The 17,650-nt window shown below is 38.7% G+C and overlaps 1 protein-coding gene across 2 annotated transcripts in view; it reads left to right on the plus strand.

The window, feature by feature from the left end:
• Window positions 1–17,650, plus strand: part of TESK2 (testis associated actin remodelling kinase 2) — an 84,345-nt gene that overhangs the window by 1,983 nt on the left and 64,712 nt on the right. For both annotated transcript variants that reach the window (XM_056355245.1, XM_056355244.1), the window contains exon 2: window positions 6,128–6,431. In XM_056355245.1, coding sequence (XP_056211220.1) covers window positions 6,210–6,431 — 222 coding nt within the window. In that variant the 5' untranslated portion in view covers window positions 6,128–6,209. The remainder of the gene's footprint in view (window positions 1–6,127; window positions 6,432–17,650) is intronic.

Genomic DNA, 17,650 nt, shown 5'->3' on the forward strand with positions numbered 1-17,650 from the left:
TTATCAGTAAGTACATCTACTAATCAGCAACTGTGCTGCACTGGCTCCATCTGTTGTCCAGTTGCCAAGTCCTCTTTCTGACTTAGATAGTAAGCTGCTTTGCATATGGGCCTGTCACTTTTTCTTAAGTTGAACACCTTTCTGGTAGTGGCTAAGCCACTTCTTCATGTGACTGTCCCATTGGTTGCACTGGAGAACTGTAATAGCTCCAGACTAAAAAAACTGAGAATGGAGTTGGTTGAGATGACTTAGCTTTTGAAGGCTTACTTTGTATATTCCAGGTCTGTGGTTTCCAAACTGAGTTACATGTTTCCCCTTGGTACCAGGGTGCTTCGGACTGATATGTAAATACCAGTGGTCTTCAATGTCTCCAATCTCACTTCAAAAATTAATAAATTAGTCAAGACTCTGTTTGTGCAGCTGGTACCTGAAGTAAACATGGTGCTGGGTGTTTCACCATAACATGAAGCCATGTCCACCACATGGACTGGTGTTTCAGCTGTATTTTAAGGGTGTATTACAGAGTGTCTTTTCAATATTTGTGGGGATGATACTTTTAGCTGGAAAATACAAATCTTGACTGCCTTGTGTTATGATGTATAAATATAAAATTGTGTCCAGGAGAGGTCAGTCAGGTATGAAATTCAACTGCTTATTTTACCTTCGTCCCTCCATCAAAAGCATTCATGTTCTCTTTTCTTGATGTTGCTGTGCTGGGCTGTGTCACTGGCTGCATTGAAACAGCAGAAAGTTACTTTATGTCTCCTGTGACCCCCCGCAGTGCTAATAGAGCTGTCAGCCCTCAGTCGTAAACCTGGTGCAGAGGCTGAGGGGGAAATTCCTGGATTATTAAAATGTTACAATACCTGTTGGTATCGAAGGCTTTGGTTCCCTTTGTGTTTCTCAAGAGCTAAGCAAATGCCAGCCTGCTGACACCTGGAAGGCATGAGCTGCTTCTCAGTGTCTTTACTGAGCTCTGTTTTGTTAGGCAAGGCAAACATATTAAAATTATCCATGTGAAGCTGCAGCTGTGTATTGTACATGATCTACTCGAGTGATTATTTAACTCTAATGGTGCTCTGTAGCTAGGCTAGAGTCTGTCTGCACTGTGGATTGGAGTGACTAAAACCAGGCTAGGAGAGGAATGGATTTTTTTTTTTTTTTTGCAAGGTCCTTCTGTAGAAGTTTAGTTTTGTGTTATAATTGGACCCTAGAAACTGTCGGCAATTATATTATGGGCGTAAGGATCAAGTGGTTTTCTGTTTGTTTGTTTGTGGGTTTTTAATACACCTCCCCCACCCCACCCACCCCACCGTTATATTTGCCTTCTAAATACGTGTCAGAATTTATGCCTATGCTTGATGCAAATATTTTTAAACCTACAACCTTGGCCCTGAATCCTAAGCTCTGCAGTAAGTTAATGGCTTGTCTCTTACTGGTTGCAAACTTGGCTACAGTCACAGAATAAATGAACTGTTTGTTTCAGTTTAGCCTCTTGTGGCAGTTTGTTTGCATTATAAAACCACAATGCAGTTTAGCAGACTTCCAGTTTCTGGAGTGGTGTAAGGGCTAATGCAGGTCTCCTCTGAGGAATGTCAGCCCTAGTTGTGTGGGAAGCTTTCACTGTGACAGTACTGGCTAGAGCTAGGAATTATTGCCTACAGGGGAGATGAAATTAAAGCAAAATGTTACCTACGTGAAAATGGGAATTTCACGTTTGAGTGCAGTGTCGTAACTAAGACTGTAAACTGGACCTGAAGTCTTATCCTGTAAAATTAGTCAAAAAGACTTCAGCTTCAGGGTGAGCTGGGCCAAACAGCACAAGCTCTGGTACTTGTAGCTACCTTGACTGTAAACATTTGTTACTATCTTTCTCCCGAAGACTGGAAGCTAAGTTAGAGACAAACCAAGGAACTTTCCTCTGTTAGGAAAGGGGATGACAGCAGTTGAGAACAAAATTGTGGAATGCCTGGTTTGCTTTACTTGTTTAGTTTGATTTCTTGTGTTTCCCTCCCAAACATTTTTATTTTTTTTCCCTCCTCCTGGGTAATGACCTCAAAATCAATTCAGTCTTTGGAAGATTTTGTTCTTTACATTCCTTTGAAGCTTTTCTGAAATTTGCACATTACTACAGTGAATTCCACCCCCCCCACCCCCCAGTTATTATTTGGTTGAGTGACACTTGCCAACATAATTCCTTCATGTTTTTGTAGTGTTGGGTTTTGAAGCTACATCAGACTATGAGTTCTAATAGTTAACTCTTGGCAAATGACTTATGTCAAAGCTTTGGCATCTTGTTCTCCAGAAAACCTTTTCAAATTAATAACATGCATCCAACAGATTTATTGCTTTCCAGGCTGAATGCCTAGTGACAGTCTTCTGTGTCTAAAAATGGTTGTTGTTGTTGTTAAGGCCATCTTTTAGGAAATTGTGAGGTTGACATTTGAGTGCAAATATGCACACGTTTATAAAGATACTGGGGACAGAAGACATCTTAGTAATGAATGGAAATGTTTTTTGGAAGGATCTTGTTTTATACCCTCAGGCATTAAAGGGATGCTGCTAAAGCTGAGAAACCTTACCCATTTTTATGTCTATGAAGTATAAAATGTTAAGTACCGGCTAATATGTCACCTGTTTTATGTTGATGTGTGGCATGTAACTTGATGTGCTGTTTTGGGGATTTGCAGGCTTAGGCATTGTTTTCAAAGCCAAACCTCTAATTAACCAAATAAATACTGATAATATTTTTATTTATAGTAATTTCTAAAGTTAAAAAATCAATGCATTCATGCAGTGGAGAAACGGATCTTGATATTATATTAGGATAGATACTTTTTTTCTTCAGGGTTTGTTTTTCTTAAGCCAGGAAATCAAAATGTGGTAGGGCATGTGGGAAACATTCTGAAATTGTGCTCTTCAGTAATGTAATAAATGGATGAGTAGGGCAGGTGTGCATTTTGAGAAGTGTATTTCTAAATTTTTTTTTTGTCTTGGTGGAGTTGAGTGCACTTGTCTTGTTAAAGATGTCAGAAAAATTGGTCTGAGAGCTGGGAATTTATTGGGAATTGTTTTTTAGAGGGTTCAGGATCTTTTTTAACTGGCTGTTGAGTACAGCTTAAGAGTTTTTAAACTGAGCTTTAATATGAAAAAAACCCACCCAACAACCTTGTAGTTGGTTGCAGGATTTGCAGGATAGTCTTGGGTTCTGTTCAGTGCACTTTAATTAACTGTACAAGGTAGTAAATTAAAGTACCTCTGACTGACTTGACAGTCAATTAAACCTTGGTTGATTTCATTGAGGATGTGATCATTAGTGTAATTGGCCAAAATGACAGGAGGCCCACTTGGAACTGTGCCCGCTTGAAATTTTCCTCTGATTCTGCATATGCAATCCTGGGCAGAATACTAGACAAATGGAGCTCTAGCCTAATAATTTCCAAGGCTTTCGTGCCGCTGTCTGGAAAGGAGGCAAACTCTAGCAGGCAGAAATGAAGGAATGGCTTACTTGGGAATCCAGATGGCAAAACCTTCTGGGGTTTGTCTTGTGTGAAGTACTTTGAATATCTTCTTTCATTGTGGGATTTGTATAGAGTTTTGCAAAGTTCAGCACATGATTTCAGTCAATAGAATGTGTATGTGTGAGGGAGATTTAAATAGATTGAGAGGCTAGGTTGAAACTATCTTTTTTAGTTAATGGTATCCGGATACTTAAGGCAGAATTGGGCTTCTCCTCCTGTTTAAGATCCCTTACCTAACTTGGTATCTTCCTCTAGTTAAAACATTGGCAATCTTCCCTATTTTGTTTTTGCATATATCTTGCTTTGCCTGAGAACTTAAACTTACAGTCCTGATTTACAAGTTGCTCAAGTTTGCTGGGCTGCAGTGTGGATGTGTTGTTCCACTAGATTTAGCAGAGGTGTCTACAAGCTCCAGGGTCCACTTCGTATGGTGTTATTGTGATACTGGAGTGTCAGACTGCATTTCTGGGGCAAATGCTTGCTCCCTTCTTTGGAAAGTGTCTAGTACATGTGGGTGCCACTCTGGTGCAAATAAATTCTAAAAAATTGTTTCTTCAATTACAGCAGGCTTTCTGGTCAGTCTCCAAAGATACTTGCATCTCCTGTTCCAGAAAAGGAATTTTTAACACTGTGGTTTCTTCTCTGTCCTTCTTGCATAGACAGTTCTTTCTTAATCTCCTTTAAAGTTAGCCAAATGATAGTTTGTCCCTTTCAGATCAAAAGGAATTATTTAAGCGTGCATTGAAAATTCCTGGGCATCTTCTCTATAGCTGAGGAGGTTCTCTGGGCTATTTTTCTCACCTGGGGGAGACAGAACATGCTTTGCCTTCCCATGGTGCTTCTGTACCATTTTCAGACCTTCAAGGCTCATGGGGCAAGAATATGAGGTCAGAAATTGGATCCTGATCTTCTGTGTGGCAGTCAGCCACACCATAATGTTAGGTTATGTAGTGCTATCATCTGAAAAGTGCAGTAAACTCATGCATATGGGAGTCTGCATATAAAATTCTGTATGTGGGATTTGATAGAGATTAAATTTTCTTAATCAGGCCCTGGTAAGACTCACTTATACCCACTAACTCCCATTTAGAGAGGTAAGTCTTACTTAAGATGTTTGCAATAAACACCCTTGAAAAATACAGAGGGGTTTTTGGTTTTTTTGGTGTTGGTGTGTGTTGGGTTTTTTCGTTTTTGGAGAGGACAACTTCAAACTAATTCCACACAGTTGAAAAAAGCTTACTTTTGAAGGAAGGGAAGGACTATGTGTTTTTTCTGATGTGTTGGCACAGAGCATCTCTGAAAGATATGCTGCATACAAAGATGGGTATAGCAGCACTGCTAATATATTCAGAGGACAGCTGGTGTGCCTCTGTTTTTTGAGATGCTTTTCAAATTTAGTGTATTGTTCAGGTTCTGTACATCTGTGTAAACAGGAGTATAATTGCCTGCTCCCTGCTTTGTGATTATTTTGTCCACCATTATTTTTTTGGTTTTAACTTTATTGTTTCCTTCCCCTCCCTCCAGTTTTTTATTCACCCTCGGGAAAGAGAAATCTGTCCTCCTTGTGACTGCTCACTTTGTTCAGGTTTTGTAGGGGCTTATCAAATTGTTGTAAATGAGCAGTTAAGTGTGGAAAAGATGAATAACCTTTTAAGTCTAGGGTTCAAAGAAAAAAAAATTAGGCTACCTGTCAAAGTTGACAGTCCAGGCTGAATTTGATGGGCTCCAGAGTCATCCAGATTACTTCAACATACTTTTTTTTTTTTTTTTTTTAAATTGCCTTACTGTTGCTCCCCCCACTACCTCCCTTTTCCCCTTTTCTCCTACTTGGCAAATGTAGCTTGTTTCCTGTGTTTTCAGTTGAACTGAAATTAACAGAGCTTTAAAAAGTGTGTGTGTAGAATTGTTCTGGCAGCTTCTTATAAGAATACTTTGTTTTTGTAGCAGGATTGCTGATGTTTTTATAAATTTGGGGGCTAGATCTTTAGTGGATATAAACTTGTCTTTCTGCCATTTAAGGAATTGGTCTTGGAATGCTCATAGCTGGAAGCTTTAAAAACAAAGGTTTTGGTGCTTCAGCTACTGTTATTGACAGCTAATAATTTTCCTTATGGCAAATGAAAGTTGATCGGGTTTTTATAGTTGGGGATCCCTTGTTCAGTCACTAATGTGAAATGGTTTCTTGCAATAGCAGTGCATTGATCACCAGCTTCTACTGAAGTAAAGCAGAATGTTACACTTTGTGGGTTTCCTTCTGCTTAGCTGCTTGCTTTAGCAACCAGAACTTAAGTAAAAAAGAAAAGGGTGGTGGTGGTGAAAGTTGTTTGTTCACCAGTTAAATTTTGCGTTCCAAACCTATTCTTGTAATAGCCAGAGCATAAGAGTATTTCCATGAATCTAAATGAAAAGTTCATTAAATTGTCTGACTTTGATGATGCTGTGTGGTTGGTTGTGGTGGGGTTTTTTTGTTTCTTCATGCCCCTACTTGTGTATCTTCTGGGGTTTATTTTCCTTATTCCCTTAAACTGGTATAAGCTGTGCTTGAGTCCTATCAAACTTGTTAGATATATTTCCAATAATGGTAATCTCAATTTCTTGTGTTTTAGGATCCCACAAGAGTAGAGAAGACAGCAAATTACCTAAGATGTGAGAAGTCCTCCCTTAGCAAGATAAAACTTTGTTTTCAAAATGGACCGAAGTAAGCGGAATTCAATAGCAGGATTTCCACCACGCTTGGAGCGTGCTGAAGACTTTGATGGTGGCACTGGAGGAGAAGGGACTGCTTCCCAGATAGGAAGAGTCTGTACCTCTTCATACAGAGCCCTGATAAGTGCCTTTTCCAGACTTACTCGTCTTGATGACTTCACATGTGAGAAAATTGGCTCTGGTTTCTTCTCTGAGGTGTTCAAGGTGTGTGTTTAGTTCTTTCCTCGCTTGATGTTGATTGCCTCATGTTTGGGGCTGAGAATGTATGAGAGTAGCAGCAGAAGTACTTTTCACTGAAGTCAGCTGTTCTTTTATTTACTTTAGTCTGGATGAGTGAGTGATGAAGAGCTTGTAGGTCTCAGATTTTTCCTCTGTCACTCTTCCAGCTGCTTTTTATCACTTTTATTTGGGGAGTTGCAGAGGTTATTTGGGAGAAACAAAAAGCTAAAAAAAAAACCCAACAAAAAATTGGTTTATCTTTTGGTCTCTGACGTGTATTTTTGCATTCTCGTAGTGTATTAAACACCAATGGCTATTAGTTCTGTCATATGGAAGTGTGAACGTCTTTAGTTTTAGCTAGTTTTAGTTTTGTGGGATTGTACTCATTCATTTGGTAGTCTTTGCCTCCCAACACTAGACGCATGTATTAGGAGATCGATACGTGATTACTGAATTTGAAACCACAAAATTTATTGCACTGAAGTTAAATACTATTAGTTGCTCCTCTCTTGTTTCCTTTGCTGTTTGTTATGCAATGCCTCTAACTCAAATAATCAGAGATTAGTTTGAAGTAAATAGTTTGAATGAGAAAATCTGGTTGTTGGTGACTTGCTGCTATGAATCTGGGAAGTGGATAAGATCTTTGTAAAGCAATTTGTGAAATTATACAGGCAACCCCAGTTTTATAGTGCTGGTGATATTTCTGCTGTTCTGACTGCTCTGGTAAGGTTAGAGGAATAGGGCATTGAGTTGACTTCTAGGCTTTCAGGCATTGCAAAAATAATTTTTCCTTGTCCTAGCACCTGACTTTAAACAAAGTTATCCTCCAAATTATTTCCATTTCAGTGAAATGCCAGAAGACTTTATCTCACAATATATTATGTCTATTCTGTGGCACTTTATGGTCTTTTCTTAAAGTTAAACGGAAAAACCTCTTATCCAGCTTTCTTGCTGTGAATAGGTATATGAATTAGAAAATGAAAATTATTTTTATGTTGCTTTAATACCCAAAGGCATTCAGATCTCCATATATACCTCTCTCCTTGTGTAAGGGCAAGTCACTCCACAGAAGTTTTTTTGTTTAGCTAGATATATGAAATTAAATTTCCACTAACACAAGTTTTTAACTCTTTCAAATGGGCAGATATGAAGAATTTTATTTGGGGTGTGTAGGAAACTTGATACGGGTCAGCTCTTTAAAAAGCCAGCTTGTATACCAGTTGAAAACAAGGTTGTTTGGGTTTTTTTTATTATTATTATTAATTTATTTGTTTTTTTCTTATTTTCCTGCTTGGAAAACTTTCTGTAATGCATTTTGTAGCAACTGTCTTTGTATGCAGACATTTCTTAATGTGAAATGAACTGATTTTTAAAGTCCTGTGTGCCACTGGAACTCATTTTTACAGCTTTTATGGTGAAGCTGCTGTGAAGTATGTAAGAGTATAGATAGACTTGGGTCATCTCTAAGTAACTGGGAAGTAACAGACCTTGTTTGTGTGAGTTTCAGAGTTCATGTTCTGGAGTAGTTTTGTCTTGGGTTTATCTTAGTGTTGCTGATTAGACATTGTGCCTTTTCCTATTCTGTAAATTCAGGATTTAGCCCTCTTCTTAATATTAGGCTTTTCCAGTGCTTGCTTTACAAATTTATTCTGTTAGTGGTATTGCCAATCATATTTATGTTGGGACTTCAAAGAGTTTTGTAGTTCAATAGCTACATACTTTGTGAATAGACTTACTAGAAATAGATGTAATATTCTACCATGCATTGGTGAGGAGCATCACGGAGAAGCACCCTGAGGCAAGGTGTTTGTGTATCCAGCAGAAAGGTATGGCATTATTGATCATTAGGAAACACAAGTAGGTGGGTGGAAAAAGTGGCTAAAAGTAAAGGTAAATTTCCAGCGTTCATAGTAACTGATTTACTAAGAATACCTTATTTTAAGAGAGAGCTTGGTTTAGTCAGGTAGTGGCATGCAGAGGTAAACAGCTGTTAGAGATCTTACATTGAGAGAAATCTCTGCTACCCGGTTTACCTTCCCATGCTTAAATAAGTCTGCTAACTTTAAAAACCTTCCCCTGCATCCCCTCTTTCAGTAAGCTAAACTTGACATCACATGGCCAAGTCAGTCCACAATCAGTGGCATTGCTCTGAGAGCATGGCGGTAGTCTGAGTATCTAGTGTCTGTTTTCCCAGAAACAACCACAGACCTCCTGCAGGGAGACAAGGAGTGATAAAGCCTTTTCTTTCACATCAGTTTCAAGCAGGGTCTCGCTTCAGTTTGGCACAAAGGGGTGAGACTGCATTATGACCTTATCTTAGATGTAGTTCCATACTCATTTAAGTAGGTTTCTGTTCTGCTAGTTTATCAGCCTGACCACCTCTGTCATTAATCCTGCTGTGCTGATGATCAGATTTCACGCAAGAACCTTGATGTGCTTCCAGGAAGGAGAGCCTCATGGGGTTGACACAGTTGAAGTTCAGTCTGATCTGCAGGCTCCCAGCTATATGATTGAACTTGAGAAAAATCCAGGATAGTTCTAGACTTACTGCATAAGCAACTTCACAAGAGCCAAGAGCAGGGAAGCCTTCCCATTAAATTAGCAGAGGTGTCTCAAAAACCCCCATGTCACCAGAGCTTTTTCAATTATGTATTTGTCTATTGTTTTGTGAGTATAATACTCAGGGTTCAGTCAAGTGATTTAGCAAAGAACACTTGGCCTGTTCTGAGGGTTTGGGATGTTTCTTTTGCTATGTAACTGACAATTGTTTTCAGTGATAGCTTTCCCCTCCATCCTTTTAAAAAGGAGTTTCCACAGATATATAGTCTTATCACAGTGGATAGAAGTTGTTTTCTCTTAGCTTAGGAACAGGAGTACATTATAGCTTAGATGTATATATTGATGGTCATGTGTGCTATGAATGATCTTTTACTATTTCTATTGCACCTTGTGATTTATTTATAGTTAAAGTATAAAAAGTATTAAACTAGCATTTTGATTTTATTAGCTGTCACTGTAACACTTCAAATCCATGTTCACCAGAATACTGTTATAACTAATATAGAAAAACTGAACTTTGTCAAACTATTAGCAGTCTAGTTTGAAACAGCTGACTGATTAGCGCCTGTTCTAATTTTCAATGGCAAGTGCAGCACACTGAGGTTTGTTTTTAAGATTGAGCTAGGTAAAGACTGTTTGTGTAAATTAACAATGCCCAGCCATGATCCCAAACCTTTAAATTCCTAGCTGTGAAAATTGGTAAGGGCTGATGGAGCTATAAGTAATCGTGGGGGAGAGAAGCATCACGCTGAAATAAACACCATATTAGGAAATGGATACTATTAATTATAAGATGTGTGTTGAAACAGCAGTTGTACTAAAATCCAGAATCTTTTTCTATTCAAATATACCTTCAAATTCAAAGCCAGTACTAAATATTCAAGTTGCTGCAAAATTCCTTCAGGTGTTCTTGTTGGCTCTGTCTCATGTAGCTAAACTTTGAGGAAGACTGGAAATACTTCAACACTTTGGCTGAATGTTAAAAATAGACTTTTTGCATTTTTTTCATGCATATATGAAAACAAGGATCATTGATCCGATAGAGAATTGTGCAAATTCAGTGTCCCGTGTGTTTGCATGTTGGCAAGTTTGTGTTGCTGTACAGATGTGATCACTTGAGAATTTGAGGGTTTTGACTGCTGAGGAATGGTGAAGTTTTTTGATATCCAGAGAAGAATTCATGGTTTTGTCTTGGGCAGTTGTGGATGCTAATACAGTTGTTCCACAGCAGACAGTTCTCCTGTTTTAAATGCACCTAGTCATCTAATTAGCAGTACTGTCAGAAGATGATTCAGGAGGAGGGAAACAATTTATCTTTGGGTCACTGATTAGCTCTGTAGTGCAGGGATCGCTGCTATTGTAATGGTGCGCTTAACTGTTGAATTCTCCCCCCTCCCCAATAGCTAGAGAGCTGACACATATAACAGTGAGAAAAGTAATCTTGAAAGATGCATCAAAGCCATATGAATAACAAGATAGCATGAATCTTGGTGTTAATATGACATGGATACCCTTGAGAAACACATGCTGGAAATATATTGGTGCTACTCTGGGTTGTGTAGACTCCATAGCCTGTGGAGCTGGCACTATCCAGGTACAAGGCTAAGTCTGAATACAAAGAGAGGACAGTGTACTTTTGGTTGACTTAACAAGGGGAGTGGTGGGTGCAAATAAGTCAGTATCCTCAGGATACTCATGCTGTATGTGCTTATGCTGTAAGGCCTCCTATTTGAATAACCTGGAATGATGGTCCTCAATTCATCAATCAGTTATTACTCTGTATTTTGTATGATCAAATCTATGTGCCCAGAGTTTCAAAAGTGCTGACTGATCAGGGAAGGTGTGCCTGTCTAAATGCATACCTTGTGCCTGAGGCTAGGATCCTGTTTCTTGTATTTATTTAATGTCTTCAAGGTGCCTTAAAGATAAGCAGCATCCAGCTGTCTAATGTGAAAGGAGAAACAGGGCTGATGTGGAGTTGTGCTTAGGGGTAGTGTGAAGAACATATATAATTGGTTTTTATCACATACTTTTAGTGTACAGAACTGCCAGTTTTATCTTCTAACGTACACTATCTAGTATCATTTAAGTTTTGTATAATTTATGATACTGTGTCTCTCAGGCACATTGTCATGCTGGTGGGTTTGATCTTTGGAACATCTGCGGTAGATCTGAGAGGTACTACTGGTACGGCTTTCCCAAAGCGAATCACTGAGGGCTTTTTTTTTTTGTGTGTGTTTGCTTTATGACTTTATTACTATTCTGCTTGATTAACACCTCTTTCTGTGTTTGTCTATAATTTTGCAGGCCTCAAGGAGTCCGGTGCAGAAATGTTTGATACTGCTTTCTTTTGGCCTCTGACCTAGGTTTGATGGAGCTTGCTAACTAGAATTAACAGTGCAGAGTAAGAACCATACAATAGAGTGAGGGACTAACTTCTAGAACTTCAGGTGCAAAAGTTCCGAGAATAGGCAGGTCACTTGATCAAAAAAAATAACCCCAGAAACCTATCTGTCTTGGTTGGCATGAATATCTGTTTTCATGTTGTATTTGCCCATTATGTCTCATGCTTAAACTGTATGGTTAAAAATAAAAGCATTGTGGACTTCTCAAACAGTTAAGGCTTGGAAGAGTTATTAGGTCATCTATGCACACACTGCCACATCAAAGGTCATTATATGTCACCAGTAACTGGTATTTTGTCTACAGCATATACTGATGCTATGTGCAACACAGGTATATACCCTCTCCTTCCCGTTGTATTTTTAATTTGGTTCTGAACTGAAGACCTCAAAGACAGTATTATAGATTCCAGTGCTCAGTGTGTAATCTCACTGTTGTAAATTTGTACCTAATTTGAAGTCTCTGGACCTGCTAGTCCACCCAGATGCTCTTTGTATTGTTTTGGCTGGGCCAGTGTCTTTTTAGTACCTCTTCTTTCCTTCCTATAAAACTTTATGTACATTATCAAGTTAGGTTTTGACCCTTTTGGTGTGTTAAGTAGTCCTAATTTCTAGCTCTTTCCTGTCCCACCCCCACCCTGGGAATGACCTAGTTCTTACAATATAGATTTAAGTCTTTCCAACATCTTTAGCTTTTTCAAGTGGACATCCTAACTCAGAATGTCCTAGTTTTCTTCTTAACAGTGACGTGTAAAAATTACCCATTTACTTTGTGTCCTAGTCTTTTATAGTGCACACTACTTGTTATCATAGCACGTTAGTACCTTACGTTTGATGGGTGTGGGTCTCCTTTTCTGTAGCCTTAAATCCTTGTTTGTAGTGTTTGGGTTTGTTAATTTTTACTCCAGTGGACTTAAGATATGAAGTGGCCTTCACTACTTAGTGAAATAACATGAACAGGGTAATGCTACAAACACAGAAGTTTCAAATCTTTCAGAGTGGCAACTTCCATCAGTGAGCTGGAAGTGAATGTGGAATATTGAGTAACACGAGGCCTCGTCAAGTTCCTCTGGAAGCTCAGTAGAAGACTTCCCTATCTTATGCTTATTTGTCGTGTACAACTGTATCTTGAGCTACCATTAGGCAGACTTTAATCTTGTTGTAGGGGGGTTGTGGCATGAAGTCAGATGTCTTATAGAAATCTGTGTGTTCATGTGTGTATATTGCTACTGTAAAACATTTATACAATTAGCTTAGTAAACTTACAACCTAATTTCAATGTAAAGCTAGGAAGGGATGTTGTAAGAACTACTACAGTATCCTTAGCTGAGCCAGGCTTAAGTGTGTGTGATCTGTTCTTGGCAGCTATTTTTTACCTGTCCTTTAAATTTCCATTATGGAAGATTCTAGAACCTCCTTTGGTGTGTCCAGGCCGTATTTTATTATTACTGGGTTTTTTAACTATACTTTTATAACCAGAACTTCCCAGTTTGAGTTGTTTCTACAGCTGGTCCTGTCTATTTGCTTATTGACTCTACTAGCAACTCATTACTGGCAGAGGGTTCAGTTTTCCTGTGGCATTTAGTGATATATCATGTCAACAGAGGCCTTTTTCCAAGAGTAAAATGTCTGTGAATGTGTGGAAAGAGGGAAGGAGATATTTGAGTAGTTTTATAAATGAGCATGCAGAGAAGGGAATGCCAATTCAGATTAGAAGGAGAGGATGACTGCAAAATGGACATGGAAAAGGTGCAGAAAAAAGCGGAAGAGAATCTGGAATTCGAGGGAAGGGAGCTGCTGCTTGTTTTCAGCCCACGCTCAGCAAAATCCCATTGGAGGTGGTTTTGGAAACCAGTGGCTCAGAGTTTGCAGTTCTATACAGTGCTGTCTGCAATCTTTATTAATGTGGGTTCTAACAGATAAGCAGGCACTACAGTATTTAAACTACTAGTGTGTTCTAAAGCTAAATGTGAGTCTGTGCATTATTGCCAGTCTTTGCAGAGTGGCCAAGAATAGAACTGGTATGGAGCTCCTTCCTGCAGGACAAGGCCCCAGCACATTCTCGGGACTCTACAAGCAAGTTCTTCCTGTCTCCTCTGCGTGCACCCGTTTGCCACGTAAATGGGATGTCAGCCTTCAGGACTGTCAAACCTATACCTTCCTCCCTGAATTCTTTTAAGGAGGAAAGGGGTTAAATGTCAACATAAGTCAAGAAGATTCTGGGCATTCCAGCTGGAGACAAATTTTTCTTAATCCTAATATACCCTTTTGAATACTATTTAAAAACTCTCAACATGAACACTGACAACAGGAAAGAAATTGTTTCTTTGTTAATGCCAAACAAGGGCATGAATTTGGCTCTTAGTACAATTCTGGCTTTTGCTTTTGATCTGTTTCATTGCTTTGTCACCAGACTTTAGGTCAACATTACATTCATCAAGGTGACATTAATATCTTCATAAAATTAATTAATAGGGCAGAATGTTTATGTGTCTTTCATGTAGGGGAAGATAGGAAGACTAATTGTGTGTAGGTGTTTTTGTTTATGGTAGCTGTTGTATATTTAGTATTGCAAGAACCGTAGGTTGCTTAACACAGTGCATGTATGGACTTGTATGGTGTCCCCAGACTTATGATGCAGTAAGAAGAGTTTTCCTCTTGTCATTAGCAGCATACTGGAGATAATTGCACTTACTTTTTTTTCCCTGGAAACTAATTCTTGCCCAGTAGGCAGAACTGCTTTCTGCAAGTTTTGCTTATGTCAGGCTTAGGCATTTTTATTACTGTTTAGGACTTCCTACCACACTGTACATTTTCGTATGTTTTTCTTTGCTTTATAGATTTGGGAGTCAAAAGCATAGGGTTGGAAAAGACTTCATGTTATCTTGCTCTTCATCATTTTGTCCTAGGGCAAAAGCAGCTTTGTCTGTTGTTCTTCATGGACATCTTCTTAATCTATTCTTCATAGCTGATAGTATCTTCCATTGTAAGTAGTCTCTACTAACTCCCAGGTATCTCTGAAGAATCAATTGTAAAATTGGTAACGAGCAAGAGAGCAGTGGTTGCATTGTAAGTCACTGTTGTGGTTTAACCCCAGCCGGCAACCAAGTACCACACAGCCACTTGCTTGCTCCCTGCCCCCCATGTCGGATGGGGAGGAGAATCAGGAAAAAGGTAAAACTCATGGATTGAGATGAGAACAATTTAATAACTGACATAAAATGAGATATTATGACAATAATAATTATAATTCTGATGAAAAGGAGAGGGAGGGAGAGAGGAATAAAATCCTAGAGGAAAAAACCAAAACAAGTGATGCACAGTACAATTGCTCATCACCTGCTGACTGATGCCCATCCAGACCCCAAGCAGTGATCAGCTCCTCTAGGCCAACTCCCCCCAGTTTATATACTCAGCATGATGTTCTATGTTATGGGATATCACCTTGGTTCGGGTCAGCTGTCTTGGCTGTGTCCCCTCCCAATTTCTTGTGCCTCTCCAGCCTTCTCACTGGCAGGGCCTAAACAACTGAAAAGTCCTTGACTTAGTATGAACATTACTTAGCAGCAACTAAAACCATCCGTGCGTTATTGACATGATTCTCATAGTAAACGCAAAACACAGCACCTTACCAGCTACTGAGAAGAAATTTAACTATCCTGGCCAAGTCCATGACAGCCACATGGGACTGAAAAACCTCCAGCAGTAGATTAAGCTACTCTTGACTTCCTGTGAAGACAACGTGCATCAACAAGCCCCTTCACCTGGTTTTGCTGGGAGGGCAGAAGATCTTTGCAGAGGGATGGTGAAAATCTCCGGAGGAAGTGAGAAAGCATATGAAAGATTTGCTTTCCATCATCTGTATAGGCTTTCCTCATACCTTCTCTATTTAGAATGATTGTCATTTTGTCTTAAGGAACAAAATAGTAACACTGTTGATTTTGGAAATTTGAAGTACAACAAAAATATCTTTCTTCATAACTCATAAGGAAGTATTTCTGGTATTCAGATTAAAAATATTCTGAAGGCAGCACTGAAGTACAAGTCAGCTGATAATGTGTAATTTCACAGGAAACCTCAAATCTATCTCATGCTTTTTCTTTGTCCTGACTGCTTCAGTTTCAAAGTTCTCTCACTTTCTAAAGTGTTGTGAGCATGCAACGTAAGGTTTGCACTAGGAAAGGATAGTCTTTGATTGCCTCTAGAATTAGCAGTCTGATCAGGAGTCTGAAGAAATGTAGGTGTTCTTAAAAAGCTTTGTAAAATATTAGAGGTGAGATCATACAGTATCCTTGATATTTGTGGGACTATTTGATAGGCTTAAAAGGTGTTTTATTTTAGCTACCCTATAAAGTTTTTTTTTAGGATACTGTAGAATAGTATGTATTAAATACTTTTTCAGCTTTGGATATTTGACTTTTCTGAAGTTGGAGAACTGTAACACTTGTCAATACATGGGGGAAAAATAAAGAATAAAAATTGGTTTAATAACTAGAAAAGTGATTCAGTGAATGACTTGAGTCTTAATGTGTTTGGTTTATAAAAAATGTCATTATAGTGCATAAACAGTCTTACAATGAGAAAATGGTTGTTTGAAGAGTACTTCAGTGTAGTGAAAAAAAAGCATAATAAGAATTGTGATTATCTTTAAAAACCAGAAATTGTCTTCTCCCTGCTGTTGGTTCATTAGTGATATTTTTAACCATCCTGGTTTTTTAGAATTTTCTTGATTAATCTTTGCAAGGTGTTGAGAAACTTTTAGTTATCAACAGTTTAAGGCCACCAATTTTGGAAACTAATGGTCTAGACAATTGGATTTTTTTTTTTCTTTTTCTGAAGTGTTTGAATTTTTCTCCTTGAGATTGGTGTTGCTACATCAGGCAAAATGAGATACTTTAGGCTCTGCTTATGGCATATAGTGGCAGAAGAAGTTCTCATAGGTAGGAAAATGAGTAGGGAATGAGTAAGTGGATTATTCTACATATTGGTTACGCAGATTTAATATGTGGTCTTGTAGGCATGGGGAATATACCTTGTGACAGAGAAGTGACACTTGTTTGAACAGTGTGTGTCTTCCCTCACCCAGATGTGGTGCATTGTGCCTCTTTAAATTTCTTCCTTCATTCTGTCACAGTGGGATGGAGCTATTGCAGTTGGCACTGCCCTCCCAGTTTGATGTGATACCTGTTAGGAAAACAGAAAATCTTCTTGTCCTTACATGCCTTTTGGTCTCATTTCTTGTTTCAATGGGATTCAGTTTTAAGCTGAAAATTTTCCCCTTTTGACTAGTGGAGGAAACATTCACCTTGCTCAAGATGACAGAAGCAAGATATTTGGTCTCTTATTTGAACTTACAGTATTAAAACGTGCTGCTGTTTGCTTGGAAATACAGTCACTCTGTATTCTATAAACTGGCCAAGAAGGCTAGAATAACTTTGAAACTTCATTTCAAGCTCTTGAGTTATATCAGCTGGGTGGTTCTACTCAGTCTCTTTCTGCTTTGGTACTTGTCAGGAGTAGGAAGAAGCACCATTGTGGAACTGAAATGAGGCATAAATTGAATTTCATAAAATGAAACCTGAGGATACTGGCTCTTTCTTAGAGCTCTGCTTTGAGCAGAAATCTTGTAAGTTTGATTTGTCTCACACTGATGTGTGAGGTGTCAGCCTTTTGGAACCCTTCTGCTGACTGCTAAGATGATTTGTATGGTAACCACTAAACCAGACAGTTGTCTTCCTCTTGCTAATGATTTTTTGGTTATTGAGGTGCCAAGTTGCTGTCATCCTAGTCTTTGTCACTTAATTAGCCAATGCTTTTACAGGGTATAGGCTGTGGGGAGAAGTAGTAATAAATAGGCCTTACGCCAACGGATCATTAATGTTGGAATTAAAAACCTAGTCAGCATTATTATTCTTTATGGATTGCACAGTCGGGACAAAATACCTCATTCCCACTCATGTGTGAGTGTCATTAAAATTCAGAATCACCTATCTGACTTGCAGTGCACTCATATTTATTAGAATTGAGAATGCTTTGAAATACAAGGTGGAGTGGAGGGCTAGTTCACATTTGTTATCTGAAACAAGTCCTGATTTATTTATTTATGTATTTCCTGGGTAGAGGTCTTAAGATACCCAATGTTATAATCACCTTGTAACATTAGCTGAGGAAACACTGGGAGTGACTCAAAAGCTGTGACCAGGTAGCGCATCTAATGAAAGCTTTGCGTTTTGTTGTGGTGTT

This window comes from Falco biarmicus, chromosome 11 (genome assembly GCF_023638135.1).
Source record: "Falco biarmicus isolate bFalBia1 chromosome 11, bFalBia1.pri, whole genome shotgun sequence".
Taxonomy (NCBI): Eukaryota; Metazoa; Chordata; class Aves; order Falconiformes; family Falconidae; genus Falco; species Falco biarmicus.